Consider the following 26,176-nt stretch of genomic DNA (forward strand, 5'->3'; position numbering starts at 1 on the left):
TCGACGGCTGCCGCCGAGGAGGGCGCTAGGCGTCTTCGGAGGCGCGTGTCCCCGAAAGTTGGGGATGGTTAAGAGGAATTTGAATTGATGGCTGTACATGGAAGGATGCCTTGAGACCCTGAAGAGTATAAGGGAGAGGGAGAACAGGGAAGAGGTTAGAAAGTAGAAGTAATTAAAATCACAGTTGTAGTTCTTTGTGCAACATTACAAAGAAAATCCGGTACTTGTGACACAATCACTGACTCGTTCAGGGCTAAGTCGATCACGAATTAAACCGCTTTATACAGACCCTTCTAAAGGGAGAATTCATTGCGTCTAATAAAGAAAGATCAGCTCTAATCAAACAACTATGATCTTGTTGATCAGATGTAACAGAGGGTAGTGCCAAAAGTTGCGATCGTCCGTGTGAAAAAAGGAGAGCGTGTCCGGATCAGATGGTAATGATTGGAGACGGGTAATGCCTCACAAAAGGTGAATTTTTTGCTATGTGTTGTACAGGGATGAGTCCATTTAATAGGATGTCGGAAGTATGTGCATGTTTTTCATATAGCTTATTTTCAGTAATGTCTCTTTTGCAGCGAGACATAGTAGACCTGTGCGGAAACCCGCAGAGGAAAATTTGTGAAAGCTTTGACGACTGAGGATCTTTCATTTGCGGTGGTTTTGAGACCAGGACGATTCCATTCAGGGTGCATCCGTGGAAACTATGAGAGGATATGAGCACGTTGGCATAGCCTCGAAAGAGCCTATAGATGGCGCCACGCGTCATGGGGCCTGAAGGATATGATTTGTGAATGCGCCTCGCGGGAAGCCATGTGCGCGAACGGCTTTCCTGTGAACCCCTCAGTGTGCGCAAGGGTCTATACGAAACGAAAAAAAAGACAGATGATTGCCGCAGCTTATGAATCTTTTTTAGTATAGTAGTGCAGTTGCATTTGGGGAGAAAGGCCGATTCGATTCAGGAAGTGCAACGTAAGATTCCGTGATAGCACGCAGTAGTTCTGCCTGGGGAAGTGATGGCCGGTACTCTTGAATGCAATTATAGGCCACCTAGAATTCCGAAAACTACGGCATCTGCTACTAGGCCTTGAGCAGCCCTCAGCTCATGAACTGATAACAGGGAGTTGTAAGAAGTATTTGACTGTTTTTCATGCTTTCATGCTTTCAAGATTTCATGCTTCGTTAATGTGTTGGTGTAGTATGCAGAATAGGACACGTGCTCCAACTGTTGTGCAAGCGTATTAGCCTGCTATTCAAGTGTGTCCCCTTTTTTGCGAACCAGGTCCATGCTGTGCATATTGTCCTTCTAGTTTTCTGATTCCTGCCTTTATCTTGTGTGTGTCTGCGGGTGAAATCGTTGGTGTAAGGAAGCAGCGGGAACCCTCTCGGTTTGTCTCGCGTTGCAATATCGGCTGATCACAATCCGAAGCCGCTTGTTGCAGTCGGTGTGCTTTTTTGACACAATCGAAGATGTTGTGGCCGCCTCTGCGTGCGCAAACTTTATGCCTTTGAGGGATTGCTGCTCTTTGTGCAGGCCATAAAGATTGACATGTTTGGTGAGAAGCAGCCAACATTGCTTTATGTGTGGTTGAAAATCAACCATAAGGCGGCCGAAGAGGGCGATGGTGGCTCGAGGCTTGCCAAATGGCACAAAAAAGGGGGTGGACGAATAGTAGGTAGGAGTCATCGCGGAAGCCAGGTGCGGCTCGTTTTCAGACCTGGAAGGCCTATCGCCTGAGGGCAAGGACTATAGAGCCAGCGAAGACCCCACGGTCTCGGGAGGACGCCAGAACTCACCATCACGCGCCGCTCGAGCCCTCTCTAGGGCGCTGGGCAGCTTCGATCCAGGGTTCAAGCCTCCCTGACGAATCTGGCTACCATTGTGGCTACCATTGTTGCCGCCAGGCTAAAGCCAGCGCCTCCACATCCCCGTACCAGAGCTTGACTCACTAAAGATTATCTCCCTTTGTCTCTCCAGCCCTCTCTAAACGTAGGATATCCGGTTCTATTGGAATTAGCGCTGTATCACAGTGAGGCCGATCCTCTCCCACTTCAAAGGACGCAAGGGCCCCGGGACCACCGCGGCGGGCCCGGACGACTCCCGAAGATGCCTCTTGATTTATAACTTCTCGCTTCGTCACATCATAGCGCCATCGCTTCGATGCTACGGCTGTGTCGGGTGCTCCCTACCTGCCTTCTGTATTCCTACGTTGGCTCATCCTGGTCCTGCCAGGCCTCACATAAACGTCACGGTCATCACACCACGACTACTCATGGGAACATTTTCCTTGTTTCCCCGCCACTGTCATGGAATCCTGTATTGGTTTAGCAATCACATGCATGGAGTGCTGCAGTTATTGTGCTATCACATCACACTGTAATTTTTTCTTCTACTTTCATTATGCAGTAAATATTTTGCCAGCTTGATTTTTCGCCACTTGCTCTGTTCCTGTAAACAAACTTAGAGTTATTTCCTGCTTGAGTACAATGCAGATAGCGTTCGAATGTCTCCTAGCCACGAACTGCGTTATTTCTTCATTTACCGGGACGAAACTAACCTTTCAATCTTAAAATTAGGAGTATTGACGACAACAGTGCTGAAAAGGTCGACCGCGCATGGTCGCAAAAGGATGAAAACGAAGAGATGCTCTAGGAGTGGTGCGGAAGGATTCAGCGTCTAAAGGTCCAACGACACGAAATATCCAACCAGACGAAAGGCCCAACAATGGATAATCCGTCCCGGTGACCCTTTCATCCCATTGGACATTCAGGCTCGATTGGACGTTTAGACTCGCTGGATCTTTCGTCTCGTTGGACATTTAGGCTCTCACTATAAATGAATCTCCAGAGCAGTCCAAAGTTACGTTGAATGCCCTCTACCGCAATATAGTTGTGGAACCGTCTGCATTTTCACATGCAATAAATTTTACACGATAATTTGAAGTGAAATGTACTCCTGGCACCTCTTATTTGTGTCGTAAAATTTGAGTCTGCCTGCTACGCTATTGACGAAAGCAAGCCTGGGTCGCGAGTAAGTTGCTGAGAGTGCCTAAATAGGACTTCAGTTTTTTCATTCGGACCTTTTTTGTCACTCGGGTAAACTGTAGCGATTTTCCTCGTTTTTTTGTGTGTGCACCAATATCAGCGATAAAATATTGTTCCTGAGCTTCATGTGCATGGCAGGCACGTCAGCGCTATGCAAACAAGCAAACAGTCACGTGCTCTTCCATACAAAAAAGAAGGGCGCTGCGACAGTCACCTGACACTGACTGCTCATGCGCGTGAGTGTCCGTCAACTTCTTGCAGCCAGTAAGAAGCGGTCTATGCTGATGAGGGTTGTATATTCTGAATTCGGTCGCATGAAAGCGTCAGTTTGATGTATCGTTTGTCATCCAGGATTTCGCATATAAATCAGTTATTGAGACAAAATATCCAACTTAAATATCTTTCCTTCTGGTATTTCGTTTAAATTTCACGCCCACTCATACAAACAACGTTATTGTGCTTCACGCTGTCACAAGAGCAAGCCCAAATACGGACTTCAAGCCTTGGAATGATCATAGTGTTCAGTTTTCAAATATGAAAACTTTTCAAAAGGCGTCTTTTTTTATGGGTTCCCTTTCCTCATGTGTCCGCAACACTAGAAATTTGGCGATGCCCTTAGCAGCATAGACTCAGCACCAGGACATACAGGATGTTACATCAATAAATGGAACACTTCAGAAATTTTCCTGAGCGTATCGCTGCTCCGTTCGCGGTCAAACTTCACACGTAGTTCGCATTTTGTGGTATCTTTTGTTTGGCGGTGGGAAATACAGTAGATGCCTGTTTATTCTGTAAATACATTATATCGATTTTCGACTATGGCAAAATGGCGGCCATTATGGACGGGCAAGCTGATCTTGGATCGGTGGTGCCACCTGAGATATGCAAAACGAAACGAGCTATGACGATTCACGGTAGGAAGGAGCCGAATTAGGTAGCAGGCGATCAGAAAACCCGTTTAGACGATAGCTTAGTATGGCCACAAATATTTACATAGCAACTAGTACAAATCATAACACTGTATTCCTGAGGTTCATTGTCGATACCAGTCATTAGGTGTCAGATCAGCTGTCGTCCGCTGTGCCAGGTTACCCGACTTTCCGAAAACTTATAATTCTTTGTTCATGTTTGTTGCTTTGTTCTAGTTTTACTTCTATTATTATTCTGTGCGTGCGTGTCTGTGCTTGTGTCATGGCGTCTTGAGATCACTCACAGCATATGAAAAGGCATATTCTGTTCACCTGCAGTGAATGATATGGCGTCATGTCACAAGTACAGAATGTTCACCGTTCGGCTGGCTTGAGAGACAGGTAAGGTGTGCCGTACATAACGTGCCTTATGAGAAAAGCTTAAGTCCAATGACGTCTGGTTCCTTCACTCCTGCCCCTTTGAGCTTGATGCGGTGAATGAATTTGGTTAGCTGAATCATGGTGAGTTAAAGTTGTTGTACTGCATGGAAGCCTGATCCGTCCTGTGGAATGGTAAGTCAAGTAGGCTCAAAGGCAAACTGCACTCAAAATTTTCACCTCCTGAAAACGTTATTTCCGCATAGTCGCCATAAAATGACTGCATGCATGCTTAGGCAAAAAGGACTAAAAGTTCGTCTTTTGGGGGACTACTTGACTTTGCCCCAATCATTACACCCTTTAGGGACTAAATGGGAGGGTACGAACGGTTTCTCCCTCACCCGGTTGGTCAGTTCCGATACTCCCCAAAGAACGAACTGGTGAAAGGAAGTCACAAAAAAAAAAAGAAATGAACCTAACACCAGGAGGGATCCAAACTCAGACTCCCGCGTAAGTGGCGATGTGTCTATGCCTGCGTATTGTGCGCCGAAGCTTCGAAGCAGCCGATATGTGGAATGCGTGTCAGTGACACAGGTGACGGTATCTAGATGTATTTGAGGGGGGTATAAACGGCATCCTGCTGCAATAAACATGAGCGCGTGGATATTAGTCCTCCTTGTAGAAAGATGTGATATACAAAATATCTCGTGGGAGTGCTAACCTGCCTCCATCTTCGTCTAATTACGAACTTGCAAAATGCCCGTGTGTACGAGATTTCGGCGCACGTTAAAGATCCCCAGGTGGTCAAGATTAAACCGGAGCCCTCCACTACGGCGCGCCTCATCGCCTGCGTTGCGTCGGCGCGTTAAACCCTACAATGAATCATCAATTACGAACTTGCAGGCGTTTGATTCGCTTGGGTCTGTCGCATGTGTATATTCTCCGGAAAATGCTAGGATGCGACCTGAGGCGAGATTACTCGTAACTTTCGCTAAACAAGGTCCTCTTTTACGGCAGGTCCTATAGCGTAGGTGATGCGATTGATTGATTGATTGATTGATTGATTGATTGTATGGTTTAACGCGCCGACGCAGCGCAGGCGATAAGGAGCGCCATAATGGAGGGGTCCGGATTAATTTTGACCACCTAAGGATCTTTAACGTGCAAAGAAATCTCGTACACACGGGCGTTTTTGCTTTTCGCCTCCATTAAAAAAGCGGCCGCCTCGGACGGGAATCGAACCCACTACCTTGTGCTCAGCAGCACAATGCCTTAGCCACTGAGCCAACGTGGATGGTAGGCTGATGCGATTGAACCCAGTGTACGAATAGGCATCATGCAATAACATCGCACCCCTATTCTTGGTGGTTATTACTTACACTTCGAAATTGAGAATACAATAACGCGAAAAAGGGACCTCTCTTTTACACGGCGCAGGAAATTACCGTAATGAAGCAAACAGTGCAGAAAAGAGACAGCATTTTAGTCTCGAACCACGTTATCATCTTTGCCCCTCTGACGTTCGCTCTCAAGGGAGCAGGATGTAAGCCCAAAGGGAAAAAAAGAGAACATTATACTGTCGAATCACGTGATTCTCACAACCGCTTCTGGGTAGCATTAAGGGTCGGAAAGTCTCGTAGTACTTTATCGTCCTCGTTTGGGGCTCAAGGACGCGCAAGGTGACCGCGACACTCAACAGGGGGCCGCAGGTTCTTTACAAGCCCTCTACTGTTTTCTTTGTTGCCCTACCTGCCTGCCTCGCTTCCCGTTTTTGTGTCGTTGACCATCTTATCGACTTCGATGAGAAACATGTGCACGTAAAAACAAAACAAGAAATGTGGGCATTTATTTCGTAGCACCTACGACACACCTTCCCATACGTCGAACCTCTTTATGGCTAACACGTCTCCGTTCACAGCTTCCTGCGACGAAACTCAGGTGACTCACCGGCCGTATCCGCTTTCCAAGAGCCTTTGCCCTTTTCAATGATGCGAGTTTGTGTTTGCGGGGTATCGGTGAAGGAAGCCTTGCTCTGGGCTTATCGTTCCCGTCTAGTCCTCGTTCGACCAGGGCCTCCTTGGGTTGTGTGCTGCACCTGAAACCTCTCAAATGAACTTTTGGCATAGTCGAGGATGTGCCACGTAATGAGTCTAGTCTCCTCCACGCGTAGGTGTTTGATGAAGGTGTACTGAAGTTTGGATGTTTCTGGGAGTGTATTCCGGTTCGCTCTGGCTTCGGCGAAGTTTTTGTCATAACGCATGCTGTTTCCGGCCTTTACCTATGTATCGTGGTGTGGTTGGGAAGTTGTCACTACCGTACAAGTTTGTGCCGGCCTACCATTCTACAGGCGGAAAGCGAACAGCAGACACAATAGGTAAGTGGTGGTGTAGGTGCTGTGTGCTATATTATAGAATGTAAGATGGTCGTTTTTGAAAAGGCCTGCTCCTGATGATGTTACGAGCTTTTTAAGGAGCCAAAAAAGGGCATCCGTGCGTAAGAACTCCAGAGTTCTCGTTAGTGGCAGGGGCACTATTAAGGTGTCCCCGTTCTCTTCCTGCAACGACGAATTGACAGATTTACCGTGCTCGGTTGTATTCACGCATTAACTACTGTACGCATGCGTGGGGCACACGTATAATACAAATATTCACACAGCTTTGATGGCACAAGACACAAGAACCCTGGTATATTGGGAATGTGCCCTACACACACACAACACAGGTATTATTCCCTCGCTATAACACAGTGTAAACTATATTTATGTCTGCCTCCGTCTTTGCTGTGTTTTTTTCCTCAAATTAAAAGTTTAGGACCTTCATTACAATCACCAAGGGCTTAGAAATTCAAAAGAAGCGATTATCGGACAAGTGGCCGCTATAGGTGGCTGGTTCCACGCCGGCACACAAGATAGATGCCGCATTCCCTTAAACACAAAGGGCCTTTTTTTTACAGATACCAAAATAAACAGCTCAACTGCAATGTGTGTAGGCTCAAAGCAGTGCGTCAATATTTTGTAAATATCAGGCATACAGGGTTATTTTCTTCAGTTCATCATTTCATGACACTATTTGATTTTAACTTTTTAAGTGAGCGCATGTACTTACGTGGTATGGCAGCGTTTTTTGCTTACGCTATCTGAGAGCCAGAAACCCAGTTAATTTTTTACTTCATTTTACTTCTCATAAAATGGTATGGTGGCTATTGATGTGCACACACCTTTGTTTGCTTGTACTCTTGGCACTATAATGCAGTGTCATATACAGTTTTTGAGTGCCAAATGAGGGCGAAAATGTACTGCTTCTTTTGCCATTTTGCTGACATTATTTTCTGAGATGGCTCTGTTTAAGTTATAATGTGTTTGATTTCTCCGCGTAGCACTGCCATATATTGAAGCGCCGAATAAGTTTCTGCCTTAGATGTCATGCTGCTGCCATGTACGGGGGTCCTTAGGCACTTTCAAACGGTTGCTAGCCGCTTTTAGCCTGAGGTAGCCCATATGTGGACGGTTCACGTAACTCTTTCATCAAAGTCTAAGAATCAGAACCCATTAGTCGATGGTGGGGTGTAGAGGGAGAATACCTTTTAACAAACTATTAAAATATTGTCCTAATTGAAACAGCCTCAAGGACGGTCTGTAGTTTGAAGGTGTGACGTGCCAAATGCTTTCCGGCCATGATGGCTACCCTCCCTGAAGAGTTGGTGCAGCCCTTCCTTTGCAGAAACCAATCACTTTTGTGGGGGTTTTAATTTTATATGTGGCATTGGAAAAGCAGGTAATGGGTAATGCGTGATCCACTCGTTACTCTGCGAGGTCCATCGGCGGGAGCTTGACCAAGGCTTGACGGCCATCGCTTGAGGCTTTTCCCCTCCACCTTCCAACACATCTCCACTGTGCGGGGTCCAGTTTTGCTCTGAGGCAAAGGTATACCATTGAGATAGTGAGTGTTCCAGAAGGTAAATGTAGCTTTATTGCTGCTGGATTGGTTGAAACTCTCACAGTCTATTCACCTCGCCCATGAAAAGCACGCCGGAATTTTTGCTGCGGATGCAAAACATGAACGGGTGGTCCGCGTAGAACTCATCAATGGTGCACCCTAGACAGGCTACGACCATGTTTGTGGCGCTGGCCGCGGCCGCTTTGGTCCCTTTTTCGTCCACTTCGATGACCGCTTTGTGAATGACGCCACTCAAATACAGCCCCTTGTGTCCGGTGACGCCCGAGAGATCGGCTTTGTGCGGGTCGAAGACGCTGCGTATGCCGACCCTTTCGAATGTGTCCTTGAGATGGTACTTCGTCGCCAGCTTGAACCTGCAGGAGGAGATATGTAATGTCCATGCGTCAGTCGGAGAGCATGCGACTCGAACATACACTTCCTGGTCTGTTGAAAGGCTGTTGAAAGTAGAAAATGTCCATTAGCGCCATACGTTCGAGATTTTTGTCTTCTGTTTTTTATATACCGCGTTATTTCCGGTTGTTATGTTGGACCTCCCCTTGCTTACTTGACATCGTTACAAGCAACTACAGAATTTGGGCTTCTTAAACATCCTATACAGGTTAGAGACGAAGAAAACTGAGGTAATGAGTGTTTTTAGGACAAATAATTAATATCTCAAGTAGCAGAAAGGCTATAAAGAGAGTTGATATTTAAACGGCTTATCGCACACGCTTAGCTTCCTCCAGCTGGAAAACCGCGTAGGTCTAGGCAGTAGGGATAGCAATATATACATTTTTGAAGATCGTTGAAAGGCGTGAACAGGACCAAATTCACGGGGTGTCCTGGTGTATTTAGCAGTGAAGAACGCAAATACGACGTCAGAAAATGCAGAAACAGGTCTGTCGGTGTCAAGGAATTGCAGGAATTCGCTGAATACATGCATAGGTTCCACGAACGTGGCCACGGCAAAGCACAATGAACAACACTTCTCTGTTATAAGCGTAAGCCAACTTCGCTTGGAATCTATGAAAGTTACGGGAGGCTAACGTGCTTATCTATGGATAAATATCGGCGACTTTACTCTTATAACTTTAATTTTTGTACATAATTTGTTGATGGTCTACCGGTATTACCGACTCGCACAACCCGCCGCGGCGGCTCAGTGGCTAAGGCTTTGTGCTGCTGAGCCTAAGGACGCGGATTCGATTTTCGGTGGCGTCGGCCGCTTTTCTGATGGAGGCGAAAAGCAAAAACGCACGTGTGTTCGAAATTTTGGCGCAGGTTAAAGACCCCAAGGTGGTGAAAATTAATCCGTAGTACTCCACTACAGCGCGCCTCATTGCCTGTGTATCGTCGACGCATTAATTCCCAGAATCATTCAAATCGATAAAGCCGCTCGCTCAAACTCTATTCAACCTAAAAATAATTTCAGCATATCTGTCAATACCCGGTAGATGACTCTAGTACTTTCACTACGTGCAGTGGCTTTATCAGCCAAATCCGGCTAGATAATGCCATATTCCCCTAAGCCAGGAGGCTGCATTCCTTCTGCTAATTTAAATGTGTCACTTGATGCGCCATCTGTTAGAGCGTGTGTTTGTGTGCGTTGTTCTGTTCCTGTGGTTGTTTTTCTTCTCTTCTCGGTGCAAAAATATGTCCGGACAGATGTCCATTTCCCTGACTTTTTTTTTCTTGAACTGTATTGCACCATCCTCAAACTGTTGTCGGCGGGCCTTTTGTGCAACTTATGTAGTCCTTTCACATTGCTTCCGTAGAAGCCCATAGCTTCTGAACGCTCCTGGACATACCAGACGACACCTGCCTCCCGTTTACTACCTTTTTGTGCGCCTGGTTTTTCTCTTTTTGCATTCCGCATTGTTCTGATGTGGACGTACCGCCTGCACCTGCTCCCAGTATGCTCGGTCACATACATCGCGTTTGGTTGGCTTCGTTTCGTGCAATCAGGTACCTTCATTTTTGAGTGAGCGATGTGTGCACCCTCCTTTTTTCCCTTCTCGCTCTCTTGTTGCCGCACGAGCACATCCCGATTGTATACATGCAGCCCCGTTTTCGAAATCTTTCTCTCTTTTTATCAAGCATAACAAGAATAATGTTTCTTGTGTCTTCATAAACTGCAGACATAGGTGAATATACAGAAGGAGTTCTCACAGCAAGAGGGTGTAAGGGAACCTCCTGTAAGAAAGTATATACTGTCAGGTGTTTCTTAACAGCGGCGCAAAGAGGCTACTGTGAGGACCAAGTAGTTGAGAGAGCGCTCACGCTCTCTCGTCATTTGTCATTGACAGCTCTGGCGCTCGCGCTTGGAACCCTGTGCTCGAGCTCTCCCGAAAAGGTTCCGGCTGCGTCTACCCATCTGGTCGTCACCTTCAAGGACCCCGGCTCAGCAACTGCGTGTTTATAGCACGCGACAATACAGAGATTGCCGAAAGACCTGAGCGCCTAGTTCGGCAATAAGAAAATACAAGTAGAACAGTACGCCAACGAACAAACGAAAGGGGATTATAAAATGAAATAGTAGTGAAAAGTGTTTATAGAATGCTAAGCGCCAGAAAGAAAGGAAGAAAGCGCAGTTTTCAACGAATTTATAAACTATCACGTTTTAATTTCACTAGGAAGGCTATTCTAGCTATAAATTGCCACAAATAAGCAGAGTGTCATATTTAGTGTTCACATTTGGGAGTAAGAAATAAATGTTTGGGGTCAACCGGGTACAGTTGTTTTATTCAGCGTTTCGGGGCGGAATAGGATCGTAGGTATCAGTTTATTAACTGATTGTCACATAAGAATACTGAGGCTGTATTTGAAAAGCCTGCGTATTGTTAGTAATCTATTACCCTTGAGTAGCTGAGTGGCGTTGCTATTGCAGAGACTATATGTTACCATTCGTATCACTTGGTTTTGAATGTGCTGGATTGCAGCGAATGAGTATGATAGGTATTACCTCGTGATGCAATACAGTAAGTGAGGTGAGTGTGAATTAAGGCATAATAAAGTGATATTAAGGTTGATAAAGCGCACCCGCGTTGATTAGTACGCGGATACCGTACGACTGTTTTCGTTTGATATGCGATACATGGTTGGTGTATTTTAGGTTTGAGTCGAGTACGACTCCTAGAAACTTGAATTAGGAAACTCTATGACTAGATAAATCATTAATCTGTGGGACCTGGTCAAAAGTAAGCGTTTAAGGCTGGAAGTGAACCCATAAAAGCTGTTTTAGTACGCGTGTATTTGCAGACAGTTACGCTAGCACCAATGCAATACATTTTTGAGATCGTACGCCAGTTTTTCTGTTAAATTATGAATGGAGGTATCGTTAGCTGGTAGAGTTGTATCACCGGCGTAAAAAAGGGCTCGCAAAAGCTAAGGGTTTTAGGTAAGTCATTGATGTAAATTTGAAATAAAATACGTCCAAGAATAGATCCCTGAGGTATGCATTTGTTAACATTCATAATGTTAGACAGTGTGTTACATAAAGATGCGGCTTGCGATCGATTAAGCAAGTATCTTTTTATAAATTCCAGGGCGTGGCCTAAGCCGCCTATTCATTTCTTTTTAGCGAGTAAGATACTACGATTAATAGAATAAAATGCTTTGGTTTGCTCTATAGAAAGGATCCAGCGAATCTTCCGGTATCGATCGTGCTTTTAATTTTATCAGTAAAGGATACGAGGGCAAGGTTAGTTGGATATCGAGCTAAGAAATCACACTAATTACGGGATAAAACCGCATATTTTGTTACATATTTAGCCATACGCAAGGTAAACATTTTTCTAGCTACTGAACAGTGACAATCTAGCACAATGTTTGTAATTAATAATTGGTCTTGGGTCTCCATTTCTGTAAATCGGCATGATTTCGGATTGTTTAAGTTGTGACGGAATATAGTTCACGAGGGTGCTGCTTTGGGCCTGTTGGTATGACATGACGGAACCTTGAAGCGCTAAGACACAGGGACAAGCGAGTGGGACACACAAGGCGCTTAGCGCCTTGTGTGTCCCAATCGCTTGTCTTTGTGTCCGAGCGCCTCAAGGTTCCCTTGTTATGGAAATACACCATATTTCAATATCTGATTTGAAATTCCACAAAACGGATGCGCAATTATATCACAAACCCACTTGATAGGAACCGGAGGAATGTGGAGGCCAGCACTAGTTACCTTGATCTATTTGATTATGGAAATTACTTAATCAGGGCTTGTTGGGAAAAGAAAAAAAAGAACTGTGGAAGGCGTTGGAACGAATCTACATCGGTGAGAATGGGATCACTATTATCAGCGGAAAAATGATTCCTAAGCGTCTTCGCGATTTCTCGGGGAGAATAGTATATCTTTCTGGATAAGTGAATTGCGTTGGTCGATACGGCTTGGCAGTCTCCGTTCAGAAATGAGGTAATTATTTTCCACAGTTGTTTAGCATCGCAGCCTGCTGACTTAATCTTAGACTCGTAATACCGGCGCCGGGATTATTTTAGCAGCTTGTTAAGGGTCTGACTGAAGGCTTTGTATCTATTTTTTATAGGAATGTTGAAAGGAAGGTGTTTTTTTTTAAGGGGAGGGCAGTAAGAGTGCTCTATTTTGCACATGCATCACAGTAAGCTATCTGTAAACCACATATTGCGTAGAGCTACGGATTTCTAATGGCTGTAATATCGCGTTGTAGAAAGGTTTTGACACTCCTGTTTGATAGAAATGAATTCACTATACACGGCGTCTGCGTCGGCCATTAGCACAGGAGGTGACCAGTCAGCATTGCCGACGAACTGGATGAACTTGTCTTTGCTTAATACAGGCCCATAAAATAAGCGGGTATAAATATGACCATCACAGCGTAGAGGAAAGAAAATTGGATAATGATCAGTTATGTCACTCTTGAGGATTGCAAAATCTTGGGACTGAATTGAATTAGATAATATATGGTCAATGCGTTTGCTTGTGTTTCCTGATGAAAACCTTGCACAAGAAGAAATAAAGGATCCAAAGCCATAGGCAAGAAAGCAATTATTGTAATCGATAGGGGCGGGGCTGTCGTTGTCTAAAAGCTTGGTATTGATTTCACCCTTTGTAACCACCTTTTTATTTTCGAGCGACAGTTTGACTAGTTGTGCATTACGTTTATTGCAGAATTCCGATACTGATGATGATGGTGACCGCTAGACGCTGCCAAGGATGGTTTTATTGCCACGGGGTGAAGTGAATACCTCATCGGTTTCAATCCATACTGATTGACCAGTTGCAATTGAAAGATTGCGAACAATTCTTCGCTTGTACCTAACGGGCGTAGATAAAAAACTTGCGGCACGGCCATGGTTATTTGCGTATCTGTCACAGTACTCAGGTGAATACGACGGAACGTCGAGCAAGTTGTTATCATCATTTCTTAGCTAAGACTCACAAAAGACTCACAGCAGATGCATGAAAACGTATAGTTTTTCCTCGACACGAGTGAAATTATATCCTGTTGATGTTTCCTGAGGCTGCGCTCATTAAAATGTATGACCGATGAAAACGAGTCTTTGAGGAGTTGGCGTAGTTGAGCAGGTGACAGGTACGCAGCCATTTTGGACGTAATCCAGAATCGACATCACAGAGCACGCCCTGTCTATCCGAGCACGGCTAGGTCTCGGTCACTTGCAATGCGGAGCACCTTGCCGTCCTTGTACAGCACCTTGCCTAGACAAATATGGCAGTTGCTGGTCCAAAGGAATTGCCATACTTTGTCTTTTTTCAGAGCGAAGGCCTTGACAAACAGCCTTTTGTTTTAAGGCATAAAGTGTTCATTTGCAAAAACGGCGGAGTTCTGTGCTGCAGTTCACCCTAGATACTTTGTTCTAAGCACAACCTTTCGTGCGTTTGCAATAAAATCTTGTTTCTTTGCCCAACAGCCCAAACGAACGCTGATGATTTAGTTTTGCGGGGACTTTGTAGGAACCCGGTCAGCTACGTCAATGTCGCCGGTGGCAACTGAGCAGCCGATCGAATATTTCACTTTCTTCACGATCTCGTCGCACTGTTCACCCTTAGTACAAGGAATCCCCTTAGCTAAACATTATTCATGCGAGAATACTCCTCAAGCTCGGAGACGCATTTGCTGAAACCCTTGTTTTTTGCCTCCAGTGCCTTGCTAGCTTCAAGAAGACAGGCGTTTCCTATCTTTGTTTCCTCTACACATCCATTTAGCATTTCCACGCTGGAGATCAGCTCAGCCAGCTCAGCGTGTACAGACCCTTCTGCCGGTTCCAATGACGCCATCGTTGATTTCGATTTCTCAAACTTATTTTCAAGAAAACCATCTAGATTAGGTGCGGATGCTGCCTCCAGCTGTTCAATGAGTTTAGGGAGCTCCGTTAAGTAGGCATCTTGTATGGTAGCTCAAAGAAACAGCAGTGAATTACAGCAGCTCAAGAAGTCACAGCCACAGTTGCCGAAAAGACTTAACCTGAGGTGCTAGACCGGCATTATAGTAACCTGCAAAAGCGAAACAGAAGCTTAGCGCCTGACCCTTCCGCCACAACTGCTGCTGCCGAGAGATGCGGGAGAGCTGTAGCCATGGCTTTATCCTCCTGGGAGCGGCCTATCGCCTTGCTCACTGGAGACGCGTAGAAATGTGTGCAGGAAGTGTACACAGGTTACCCGCGCAGTTGGGCAACTTTTGGGTAACCCTTCCCACCGTTTTTCGTAAAGGTATAACCTTTCCCTTCACCAATAGATTATATATATATATATATATATATATATATATATATATGGCCCTGACGAAAGCAAGTCTCTTTGCTGAAACGTTGGCAACAATCGTGCTTTTACCTTGTTCAAAGTTTTTCTTTTCCTATATATATATATATATATATATATATTATATATATCTATATATATATATATATATATATATATATATACATATACATATATATATAGTCTGGAAACAAAAAACTCACACAGAGCGCGAAAAAATAAGGTAAGTAGAGACAGAGACACACGAGAAAGACATTAAAAATTAAAATTAAAGTTTCCTGACGTTTCAGGAAGAGGACTTCCTTTCTTCAGAGAGAAGAAAGGAAGTCCTCTTCCTGAAACGTCAGCTAACTTTTATTTTTATTATTAATGTCTTTCTCGTGTATCTCTGTCTCTACTTACATTATATATATATATATATATATATATATATATATATATATATATATATATAACACAGAAATAAGGGTTGGCAGTCGAGAAAACCTCGGAAAGCAAAGGGGAGGATGTGGTAGATCATTGAAACAGATTAAGAATTTGGAAAGAAAGAAAGAAAGTGAAGAAAAAATGCCCGCCAGGTGGGATCCGAACCCACGACCTCCAGAATACCGGTCTGGTGCGATAGCACCAGACCGGTATTCTGGATCGCACCAGACCGGTATTCTGGAGGTCGTGGGTTCGGATCCCACCTGGCGGGCATTTTTTCTTCACTTTCTTTCTTTCTTTCCAAATTCTTAATCTGTTTCAATGATCTACCACATCCTCCCCTTTGCTTTCCGAGGTTTTCTCGACTGCCAACCCTTATTTCTGTGTTATTTTCAACGAGCCCCTCATTTCCTATTCTGATTCGCTACATATATATATATATATATATATATATATATATATATATATATATATATATATATATATATATATATATATATATATATATATATATATATATATATAGTCCGAGTGGTGCTGACTACCACCCCCAAGTGCAGGAAACAAAAAAAAAACTTAACATAAACACCCAAGAAAGTGTTGGGGGACCAGGTCCGCCGGTAGCGTAGTGGTCATCGCACCAGACCGCTATTCTGGAGGTCGTGGGTTCGGATCCCACCCGGCGGGCATTTTTTCACTGCTTTCTTTCTGACTCAAAAAATTCATCTGTTTCTATGACCTACCGCATTCCCCCTGTTACTTTCAGAAGTTTTCTTGACTGCCAACCCTTTTTCTATATATATATATATATATATATATATATATATATATATATATATATTTAGAAAGAAAGAAAAACACGCGCCCAGAGTGGGGACCGAACCCACGCCTTTCATTCGAGATCTAATCTAAAGGCGTGGGTTCGGTCCCCACTCTGGGCGCGTGTTTTTCTTTCTTTCTTCCCTATATTAAAAAAAATCTTAACTTCATTAACCGTAGTAAAAAATACAGCCGAACCACACCCCTATGCCTCCTTTGGCGTTGTAGACTGCCGACCTATGTTTCTGTATTTCCTCAACGAGCCCCTCATTTCTTTACTATATATATATATATATATATATATGCAATGCAGAAGATTGGCAACGTCCACCGGAAGAATCAGGACCATCGCCAATCGCCTGCGGCGGATGTGCGCCCCTTTATCATCATCCGTAGCAGAAGCCGAAATGTGGAAGCCGCACCGTCATCGCCTAGAGCGACGGGGTACCCTCGCACTGCTCTTCCTCTCCAAACGTCGACTGTGCTCGGGCTGTGCTCGGACTGCACCCTCCTGATCTTTCGCCTGCACAGCAACCTTTGCCAATAAACCTCATTTCAAGTGGTGGAGGAGCCGGGGTCACGATCCAGTCATGGAAGTCCGGAGCCGAAAGCGGCCCGAAAGGATGACCAGCAAAGCCAGCCAAACCGCTACGCCCTCGTCTCGGCCTGTGATGTGCTCCGGTGCCGTGCGTGAGCGAGACCCGCCAGACTTCAACGGCACCGATGAAAGCGACGCGGAATATTGGCTCGCATCCTATGAGCGGGTGAGCACATAAAACCGGTGGGACGACGTTTTCAAACTCAATAATGGGAGCTTCCCCCTGACCGGCGTCGTCGAGATTTGGTACAAAAGTAACCCGCGTAACATTAAAACATGGTCTGAGTTCAAGGACGAATTTCTAGCGGTTTTCGGCCGCCCAGCTGTGCGGAAGCTTCGAGCGGAGCAGCTCTTGCGCTTACGAGCCCAGCAGGTCGTTGAGAACTTCACAAGTTACATTGAAGTAGTCCTCGACCTGTGTCGGCGCGTCGACCTGTCTATGCAAGAAGCTGAAAAGATCAAGCACATCTTAAAAGGAATAGTTGACGACGCCTTCCAAACGCTTTTGTCGAGGGATTTACGCACCGTCACAGAAGTCATTAACGTGCTCCTAAGCTTCGATGAGTTACGGAGACAACTGACCCTCCTTCGGCGATCTCTTGCTCAGGATGACTGTGTGTCAAGATTGTCAGCCATGCACGCCGATCCTTTGTTGCTTTCGCAAATCAAAGACTTCGTGCGATAGGAGGTGGCCCGTCAGTTGTCCCTTCTACCTGCCACGGAAAAGCCTGTGTCGACGCTGGGGACTTCTCTCGAGCATGTGATCGGAGATCCAGTTGCCGAAGCACTTCCGCTTTCCCCGCAATCCGTGCCGATTGCCGCTCCCATCACATGCGCCGACATCGCCGCGATACCATTGCCGGTGTCAGCCCTGACGTATCCACCGACGTTGCCAGTGCAACCTCGAGCTGTCTCAACTGTGCCTCCGCCCTCAAGGTTTAATCCCCAGACCTGTGGTCCATGGGGTACTCCGGACAGTCGTCCTACTTTCTTTGCTTGTAGAGTACCTGGGCATGTCTCACGCTACTGCCGCCGCTGTTCGCCGTCACTATGGGACGCTACATATGCCGGTTTTCCGCCGTCGGCTCAAGCCGAGGCGCCACTTCGTTCCCCGACTGCACCTCGCTCTTCCGATCACACCACGTTTACTGACCGCCGTTCATCCTCCCCACGTCGTGTTCCACTTTCTCCGATGCGAAGTCGTCCTGGTCCCGAAGACACGGAAAACTAGTCGCCGCAATTCCCGAAGTAAGAACTGCGCTGACGTCGAAAAGTCCAAGGCCGCATCCTTCTGCGTGCCCTACCAATGTTATTGACGTTACCGTAGAAGGTTTTCGCACTGTCGCCCTTGTAGACACGTGAGCTGCTGTTTCCGTCATTAAAGCCGATCTATGCCGTTCATTGCACAAAGTCACGACGTATCCGCATGGACTGTCGCTCCGAACCGCCAGCGCACACAATATGGTGCCAATGGCCATTTGCACTGCTAGTCATTATTCAGGACGTACTGTACAAGGTAAATATAAATGGTAGCGAAGGATCGGGCAAAAAGCGGTTCAGAACCTATTGCCAGCGACATCAACATGGGGGCTTATGGGAGTGGCGATTGAAGCGCGACTAGGTGAGGAGGGAACAAACACTAGTAACAAAAAACCAAGTTTTGTTCAACAATAAAACAACAATTATATTTTACGAACTATATTTATTTCTGAATCACATTTATTTAGGCACAGTGTATAAATAATTATTGAAAATGCCGTTCATTCTCAAAAACCTTTTTTGTAGCGCCCTCTGAAGAATGGCGCATGTCATTGCTTTGTGATGCAGTCCTTGTAGTGATCGGAAAGGCGCTCCTAAAGTTCGTCTGCTAGGAAACGCCCCTCGTGTGTTTTGGTGGTGCGCATTTGCATTCGTTTTTCCTTGTTAATTTGGTGTGAACTTAATTTTTGCCGTGCGTGGACTTGCGAGGTGCGTTGTATCGTCGGTGAACACGTTTAGTACCGTGCCCGGCAGGCACGGTGAACTACGGGACGATGCTGCCAACGGTTGGAGCGGAGCGCTTTCGTCGGTACCTACAGAAACGATGTGCTGTACAAGTTGCAACAGCAACTCCCGTACACCTGGCGTTTTACTGCACCATTTTCCTCTCATTTCCACAGGTAACGCGAAACTATTGTACTGTTAATATGTGCACGGGGGTTGTGTTAGGGGACGTGGAGGTGCTTCGAAAAAAAATTGGGTCTAAAGCTTTGTTATGTCACAGTTATCTCTTGATTTCACCTCAGGCTGTCTCAGAGCAAGTTGTGTCAATTACTCTAGGACTTCTCGGCGTAGTACCACTCGAATTTAAACGAGTCGCTTTAATTGTCTATCTCAGTGTCTTCTCTATTGCATTACAACGCTTGTAGTGCTCGTTGCTTCCCGCACTTGTATGCGCAAGCATTATTTCCATCGCAGTACTGTGTTGTGCTGCTCCATGCTGCGCTGCTGCCAGATCTTTCCTGCTATGTGCTTTTACATATTGCCGTCGCTTTCGTTTGCATTGATCCATTTTTCCTCTTTTTACTTATCTGTTGCGACACTTGCCTAATAATGCAACCAGGAAATTGCAGGCGTGAATGCTGAGTGAACTTCTGTAGAAACCCTTGTCTACTTGATAAGACGCCGGGACAGCTGCCGTGTGCTCGCTGCACTTTCGTGAATCGGCATTCCTGCGGCCGGTTTTCTACGTCAAGATGCAGTGCCTAGTTCTTTTCTCTTGTTTCGAAGTAGTTCTGCTGTTGACGCTTTCATTGCTCATAATGCCATGTGTTACGGGTAAAGTCAATTTTTCGGCGCGTAAGGAAAATCATAATGCATGTAGTGCCCACGAACATTTTGTACTTATTGTATACGTGCTCATTTTGTGCAGTGTGGTAAATTTGTTTTATGTTCATCCTGGAATAAAATTCAAATGTCTTGATTATAGCATGACTTTGCGTTATTTCTTCTCTTAGAACAGAAGTACACAAACTGAGCAAGCATTATATAACCTTGATCTATACTTAAGGCACGCACGCCTACCTGCGTATGTGCGACGCAATTAAACTTAGCAGTGGCGTTGGTAGAAATTGGTATCGGGGTAAGGAGTGGGCATGTTTTTTATATAAAAGGGGGGCCGGGGAGAGTGGTCAAGTGTCATTTTGGGCTCTGTATCCCAAGGCAGAAAAAAAATTCCGGTCGAAGGGGGGGGGGGTGTGCGTTTGCCCCCCGCTGCAATCAAAATAAACAACTGATTGCTTTTATACAGCAGTGGAAGGCATGAATACAGAATAAAGGTTCAGAGAAGATGCAAGATGCTTTTATAAACACCGAGGCGAATCATACGACAGTATGCTAAAGTGCGTTTCTCTAGTCACGAGTATAAGCTGGCGTTGCCCCTTGAACATTGCACACACGCCAAGGGCTCGCCAACTTGCGTCAGATGGCAATGACATGAGCCCTCAGCGATCAGAGTCCTGCTAAGGCTATTTTGAAGTCAAATTTTCCCGCTAATGCCACCAAAATGACGTCACTTTCTGACCGGATCTTGCGTCACATCCTGTTTATTTTTTGTTCCGCCGGAAGTGTTCCCTCCTCACACAGATGGCGCTAAGCCCCATGAGCAGCTTAAGATCCGCCATTTTCTGAACGTATGGGCTTCTATGGAAGCTTCGCTACCAGTTATATTTACCTTGTACTGTACTTCATTAAACTCATTGTGCTATCGGCGTGTTCCCACGACGTCATATTAGGGTGGGACTTCCTTTCGCGTATTAACGCAGTGATCGAATGTGCGCGCGCAGAAGTTGAGTTTTCTTTCGGTGACGCACTATTTGATGAAAGAAAAGGTGCCCCCACTACCCAACTCGTCATGGCAACCGACGCCGACGTCCCGGCATTTTCTTCTGTTTGTGTGCCGGTGCGCTGCGCATCCACGACTGATGCCACTGCGCTGTTTGCGCCCTCTGACGTTTTTCTGCGCCGCAAATGTTTTCCCCTGCCGTTTGCCGTTCTTACTCTCAGCGCCGGAAGGAGCAACATGTTTGCCCATGTGTCTTCGGCGCCGTGCGCCCTTCTGGAGGGTGAAACACTTGGCAGCTTGGAATACATAGGTCCTGGTCGTGTGATAGACTTTTCGGCCGCATGCCTCGCGTTCTGGTTGACGGACTTGACCCTTGTCCGTCTGCGGCGGACCCATCCACTGATGTTTTTCTTGCTTCTGTTCACGACGGTCTAGACCCTACCCAGAAAGCCAAACTTTTGGTGCTGCTTCAACGATTTCTTTCGTCATTCGATTTGTCCAAAAGCGCGCTTGGCCGCACATCTACAATCGAGCACACCATCGACTCTCGTACCCATGCCCCCCTTCGGCAAATTCACTACCCTCGCACAACGGGCTTCTCATGAGATCTATGTACAATTACGACTTGGTTTATGGAGCTCACTCGGAAGTGGAAGCAAAAATCCTGCATGAATATACCTTGGACATCTTCAAGGCTGCTTCCACGAACACCAGAAAGTGGATTACGAATGGCCCTACCATAGCTGCAGTATTTCTAAATTGCTTTTCGCAAGAACAAATAGTAAATTCCCTGCCAGCTCTTAAATAATCGAAGGTGCTCTGCTTACGATGGGGTAAAGTGAAAGATTGTTTTGGATTCAACCTTCAGGCAACCTTGAAACCGCACGAAAGCCCAACGGCAAAGCGGCTTACTGTTCGAGCCATTGCACAAATTTTCGACCCTCTCGGATTTCTAAGCCCGTTCGTGGTCACAGCCAAGATCCTACTTCAAGACCCATGGAAACGAAACCTTGGTTTGGACGATGGGCTTCCTCAAGACCTACTTCGAGCTTGGGGGCAATGGTGCAAAGTGTTGCGCTCATTCAGTGGACTTGCATGTGTGGATGCATGCCTGGATGCATTAAGAAAGCAAATGCACATATTCCCGGATGCTATTCCTCTGGCCTACGGGGTAGCAGCTTACGTATTCCTGGAATTGGAGGACGACTTGAAGTATACGCGATTGCTCCTAGTCGCGCAGATAAAGGAAGTGACGGTAGCTGAGCTAGAACTGCCAGCTTCACCCTGGCTGCACGGATGTCCACTACATCAAGGAAAACATGGACCTCAACATCGCTGAGACACACCTTTTGACGGACTCTTTGATCACCCTATGTTGGGTTGGCAAGGACGCTGCTACGTGGAATACGTTCGTATGGAATTGGGTGCAAGAAATCAGAAGACTTCCACTGCAGATCAGTGGCATTACTGCCCAGGAACCGACAACCCGGCCGACGTCCTAGGTAGAGTAATAGGAGCGCAGTCGGGGGCGTGAATCGAACGTCGAATCGCAGGCGTTAGTCAAATGTCTACAGGCTGTTATGAGCAATCAACTGGCGGGAAATCATTTTATACTACTTTTTCAGCAACAAGGCTACCAGAACCGAGGCCCTCGCTGGGATTTCGCAGAATATTATGGCTAAAAATGAGGGGCTCGTTAAGGAAATACAGAAAGCCCCACAGTCAACAATGACAAAGTTGGGCAATAGGGGCCATTGGTCAAATATTTTATACTGTGGTTAGTGAAGTTATTTTTAAATTTATGCAAGAAAAAAGAAAGGACGAAAAACACGCGGTCAGAGTGGAGAACGATCCCAGACATTCCGATTTCACCTTGGATGCCTTACCACTACGGCTCTCTGGGCGACGTGTTCTCCGTGACTTTCTGTGGTATTTATATTTACCCCAACTGTATCTGGCGCTTTATGACGATAGCTAGCGCCACTCTAACAACACGGGTAAAAGGGGACCTTCTTTTCAAACCCCGGAGCGTGACTCAAACGTCTACAGGCTATGAGCAGTCAACTGGCGGGAAACCCTCTTATGCTACCTGTCGGCACCGCGGCTGCCACAACCCAAGCCTTCGCTAGGCTTTCGCAGGGTAATATGGTTAGAAATGAGGTGCTCGGTGAGGATTGGCAGTCTACAACGCCGAGAGACCTAACAACCAGGACAAAGGTCTCCTGGCATTCTCCAGTTTTCAACTCACTTTCCAAGTTTCTTTCGACGTCTGCTGAAGCGCCTGATGCTATATTTTCTTGAGCGTAGTATCTACTGGCAGCTCTTTAATTGAACTGCTCGCTTGCATGCACGCGTCATGTGGCGTGCGAAGCTAAGTTTTGCACTTCTTGGAAAGAGACGGGAGCATGTAGGTTGGGTTAGACAGAAAATGAATCGGCAGGGCTGTTGGAAGCAGTTACCTGCGCTTCTACCTTGTAACCGGTCTCCGGCGGAGTGGAGCGAACACGCGACGTTCTTAGAGCTTGACTCTGCTAGCGTCATGGCTGCGCTTGTCACTACATAACATTTTTGGGATTCCATCTGTTCCGTCCGTTCTGTATGTACCGTCTCTACAGGGAACCAACTGGGTACTTGGGCATTTGTTTCGGTGGGTGGCTCAGTTACGCTGACGGGCCGCTGTGCCTTGCCATGCGCGAGCGTCTGTTCCGATTATTTGGGGGCCTGCTCACCGCGCCCGCCCGCGCAGGCGCAGTAGGGTCCCGGAACGAACGGTACATGCGGAAAGGACGGAACAGGCGGAATGGTAAACCTATAATCGGGAAATGTTCCGCGGCCAGGCATTCCGGAGGTTCCCTGGACGAAAACTTATGGTAGCACGTACAGTTCCGGGTTTCGCTCATTACAACTTACAAAGCGGCACAGAACAATTTTTATGCATCACGTGCAGTGTAATTTATCCGGAATGGTAAAATTAACAGCAGCCCCGAATAAAAATGGACGTAGGAGGCTGACGAGGCGACGGCCAGGCAAAAGTGTCACAGAGTAGAAAGGATGCCACCTTCGCCCGAGGCGGGGCAAGCAGGTGCAAGGCGCTTTCATCACCGATACGCAGCGCGCAGGCCTCCCACATTTGCAAGCGAGACAACGTGTCCTTTCACGACGTTTTGTGGTTTGCTAGACGAATCGGCAGGTTGCACCAAAGGGGGAGATCGAGTGGCTATGGCGCGTACATGCCAGCAAGCAGGGCGCTGTTTGGGAAAGCGGGCGATCAGCAGGTGCCGACCATTTTGCCTGTCCTCGGCTGAGCAAGGGGTGCCAAAACACGACGCTCAAGGCGGAAGAACACTATTTACTGACGTTGCGCCCAGATCACAAACAGCGGCTTGCCTGCTTCAGAGCACAAGCATTCCGTTCTCACTACTGCATCCTCGTCTAGCGGCAGCCCATAACTATAATAATTAGGTTAACAGGATGAAATGCGCTTACGTGGCTATCTGGGCGTGTTGGTTTAACATGATTAGGAGAAAACAGCGCGGTTTACACACGGACACAGGGAAGAGTACTTGACACACACGAGCACTGTTAACAGAGCCTCACATGCCCAGGCACAATGAAGAATAATAGAGCAGTTGTGGGAAAGTGGCGCGAGTACGTGTGCGCATGAAATACAAAATACAACAAAGGATACATTACTTGGGAAGACGGATCTTGACTTCCGTATTCTCCCGGAGCTTCTCCAGCGCCTGTCTGAAAGAATGCATGGGCAGTTTTCGTAGGCTTGCGATGCCATCTCGACGGCGGGGCAGCATTATTGTCATACTGTAATCGGCGATTTTATAAGGTAATTCCAGAATATCGCAGTCCAAATCATCGAATCTTCCGTAAGAAGCCCTGAATTTCCCGGTCATAGTGTCCACTTGAGTCGCCTGCCTTCCGTCATTGTAAAAGGGGAGTCGCTTGGTCTCTGACTTGTTGAACTCGGTCACCCAAAGGCCCTTGAAGTACACAGCATTTAAGACAACCATTTGGGTGTCAGGTGGAAGGGGCTTGTCGAACAGTTCTGGTATTAGGCCTCTAGTGTGAGTACCGACCCAGTCGTTGATGGTACGGACTGCCGCCTCACCTTTCTTCTTAAAGTCAACGGTAAACAACTCGGCGTCAAATGATTCTTTCAAACTGGTGCGATAAGTGGGGAGAATTCGCAAGCCCTTCTTGAGCGCACCGGCGTTGGCGCTGCTTACGGTGGAATTGGTGATCTGGCGGAGGCGTTCATTGTGCGCCTTGTGCAACTCGAGTATCTCGTCTTCGGCAACGCGGGCCTCCTTGTAGCCCAGAGTTCTGAAAAGCTCTTTCTTCGTGCTGCCTCTGGCCCCTGCGTACACCATGCCCATGAGCGAGGACAGACTGTGGGGTGAGTACAGGACGTTGGGCTGCTCCTTGCGCGAGAGCACGGGTAACAGGCGATAGCCAAGGATGTCACACGCTTCGTGCACCAATCCTGCTTGAGCGTTGCGTGCTCCGTAACAGGCAGAAATACCAATTACGAACAGCAGGCCGACCGTCATTTTTGCGTATTCCTGCAGAAAAGAGGAAGAATAAGCATAAAAGTGCAGCAGCATGTATCAAAAATCATCATATTATCCGATTCGACGGCAGTTATATCGGCATTAACTTCCCCTTCCCACTCTCCATTGTATCTCACACTATTATTTTTTGTTCCTAGGCACGTAAAGGAAATACGCTTGTCTTGTGTCCCTGGCCGTACGGACATGAGAGGCAACGAGATAGCGGATCATTTAGTTAATCTCGCTGTCACAGCTCCCATTCAATTCGGAATACCTAATCTGGCTCTATTTGCATCTCCCAAATTATGACGATATTGGCATTTAGACGCTACTCGTTCAGACTCACTTTTATCATTTGAAGAGTACCAACATTTAAAGTCCTGGTGGAAGTTTCATTTTTGTGGTTCTCGGCAATGCGAGGTGACCTTCACCGAGCTGCGCAGCAGGATTCCAAGGCTGCATTTCTACCTGTACAGATCAGAACTTTCACCTACGGAACTATGTGTGCGATGCCAGGTCCCTGAAACAATCGAGCATTTTTTTCTCGACTGCCGCCGTTTCTCAACAGCTAGACAACTGCTTTTGAAGGACCCAATTGAGAGTTTCGGGTTGACTTTTTCGATTCCACTGATATTATCTATTGGCGCATCAAGTTTGGGGTTTGAAAAAATGGATATATATATATATATATATATATATATATATATATATATATATATATATATATATAATTGCATTCGAAATTTTCTTTCTGCTTCAGGTCGTGTGAATTGCTGAACGGTGCTAATTAATGGGTAATTCGGGTTTTATTCATAACCAAGTGTCCTTTTACAGCCTCTTTCCGGAAATAATTTAGGATTTTGAAGTCCCCGCGTATTTCAACAACCGATTTAGCCCTGGCCAATACCCCCTTGCGGGTACGTGCCAA

The 26,176-nt window shown here is 46.3% G+C and overlaps 1 protein-coding gene and 1 non-coding gene across 2 annotated transcripts; one reads left to right on the forward strand and one right to left on the reverse strand.

Annotated features, from left to right (window-relative positions):
• Positions 1-8,324: 8,324 nt before the first annotated feature.
• Positions 8,325-25,294, reverse strand: LOC144148993 (iripin-3-like). The gene is made up of 2 exons (XM_077680517.1): positions 24,377-25,294; positions 8,325-8,640 (listed from the first exon to the last, which is right to left on the reverse strand). Exons 1-2 carry the CDS (start codon positions 25,246-25,248, stop codon positions 8,325-8,327), a joined length of 1,188 nt encoding a protein of 395 aa, XP_077536643.1. The 5' UTR covers positions 25,249-25,294.
• Trnas-gcu (transfer RNA serine (anticodon GCU)) lies at positions 16,058-16,130 on the forward strand. The gene has a single exon. It is a non-coding gene; the product is annotated as a tRNA-Ser (tRNA).
• Positions 25,295-26,176: the final 882 nt, after the last annotated feature.

This window comes from Haemaphysalis longicornis, unplaced genomic scaffold (genome assembly GCF_048455015.1).
Source record: "Haemaphysalis longicornis isolate Haplotype H1 unplaced genomic scaffold, Haemaphysalis longicornis Haplotype H1 scaffold_8, whole genome shotgun sequence".
Lineage (NCBI taxonomy): Eukaryota > Metazoa > Arthropoda > Arachnida > Ixodida > Ixodidae > Haemaphysalis > Haemaphysalis longicornis.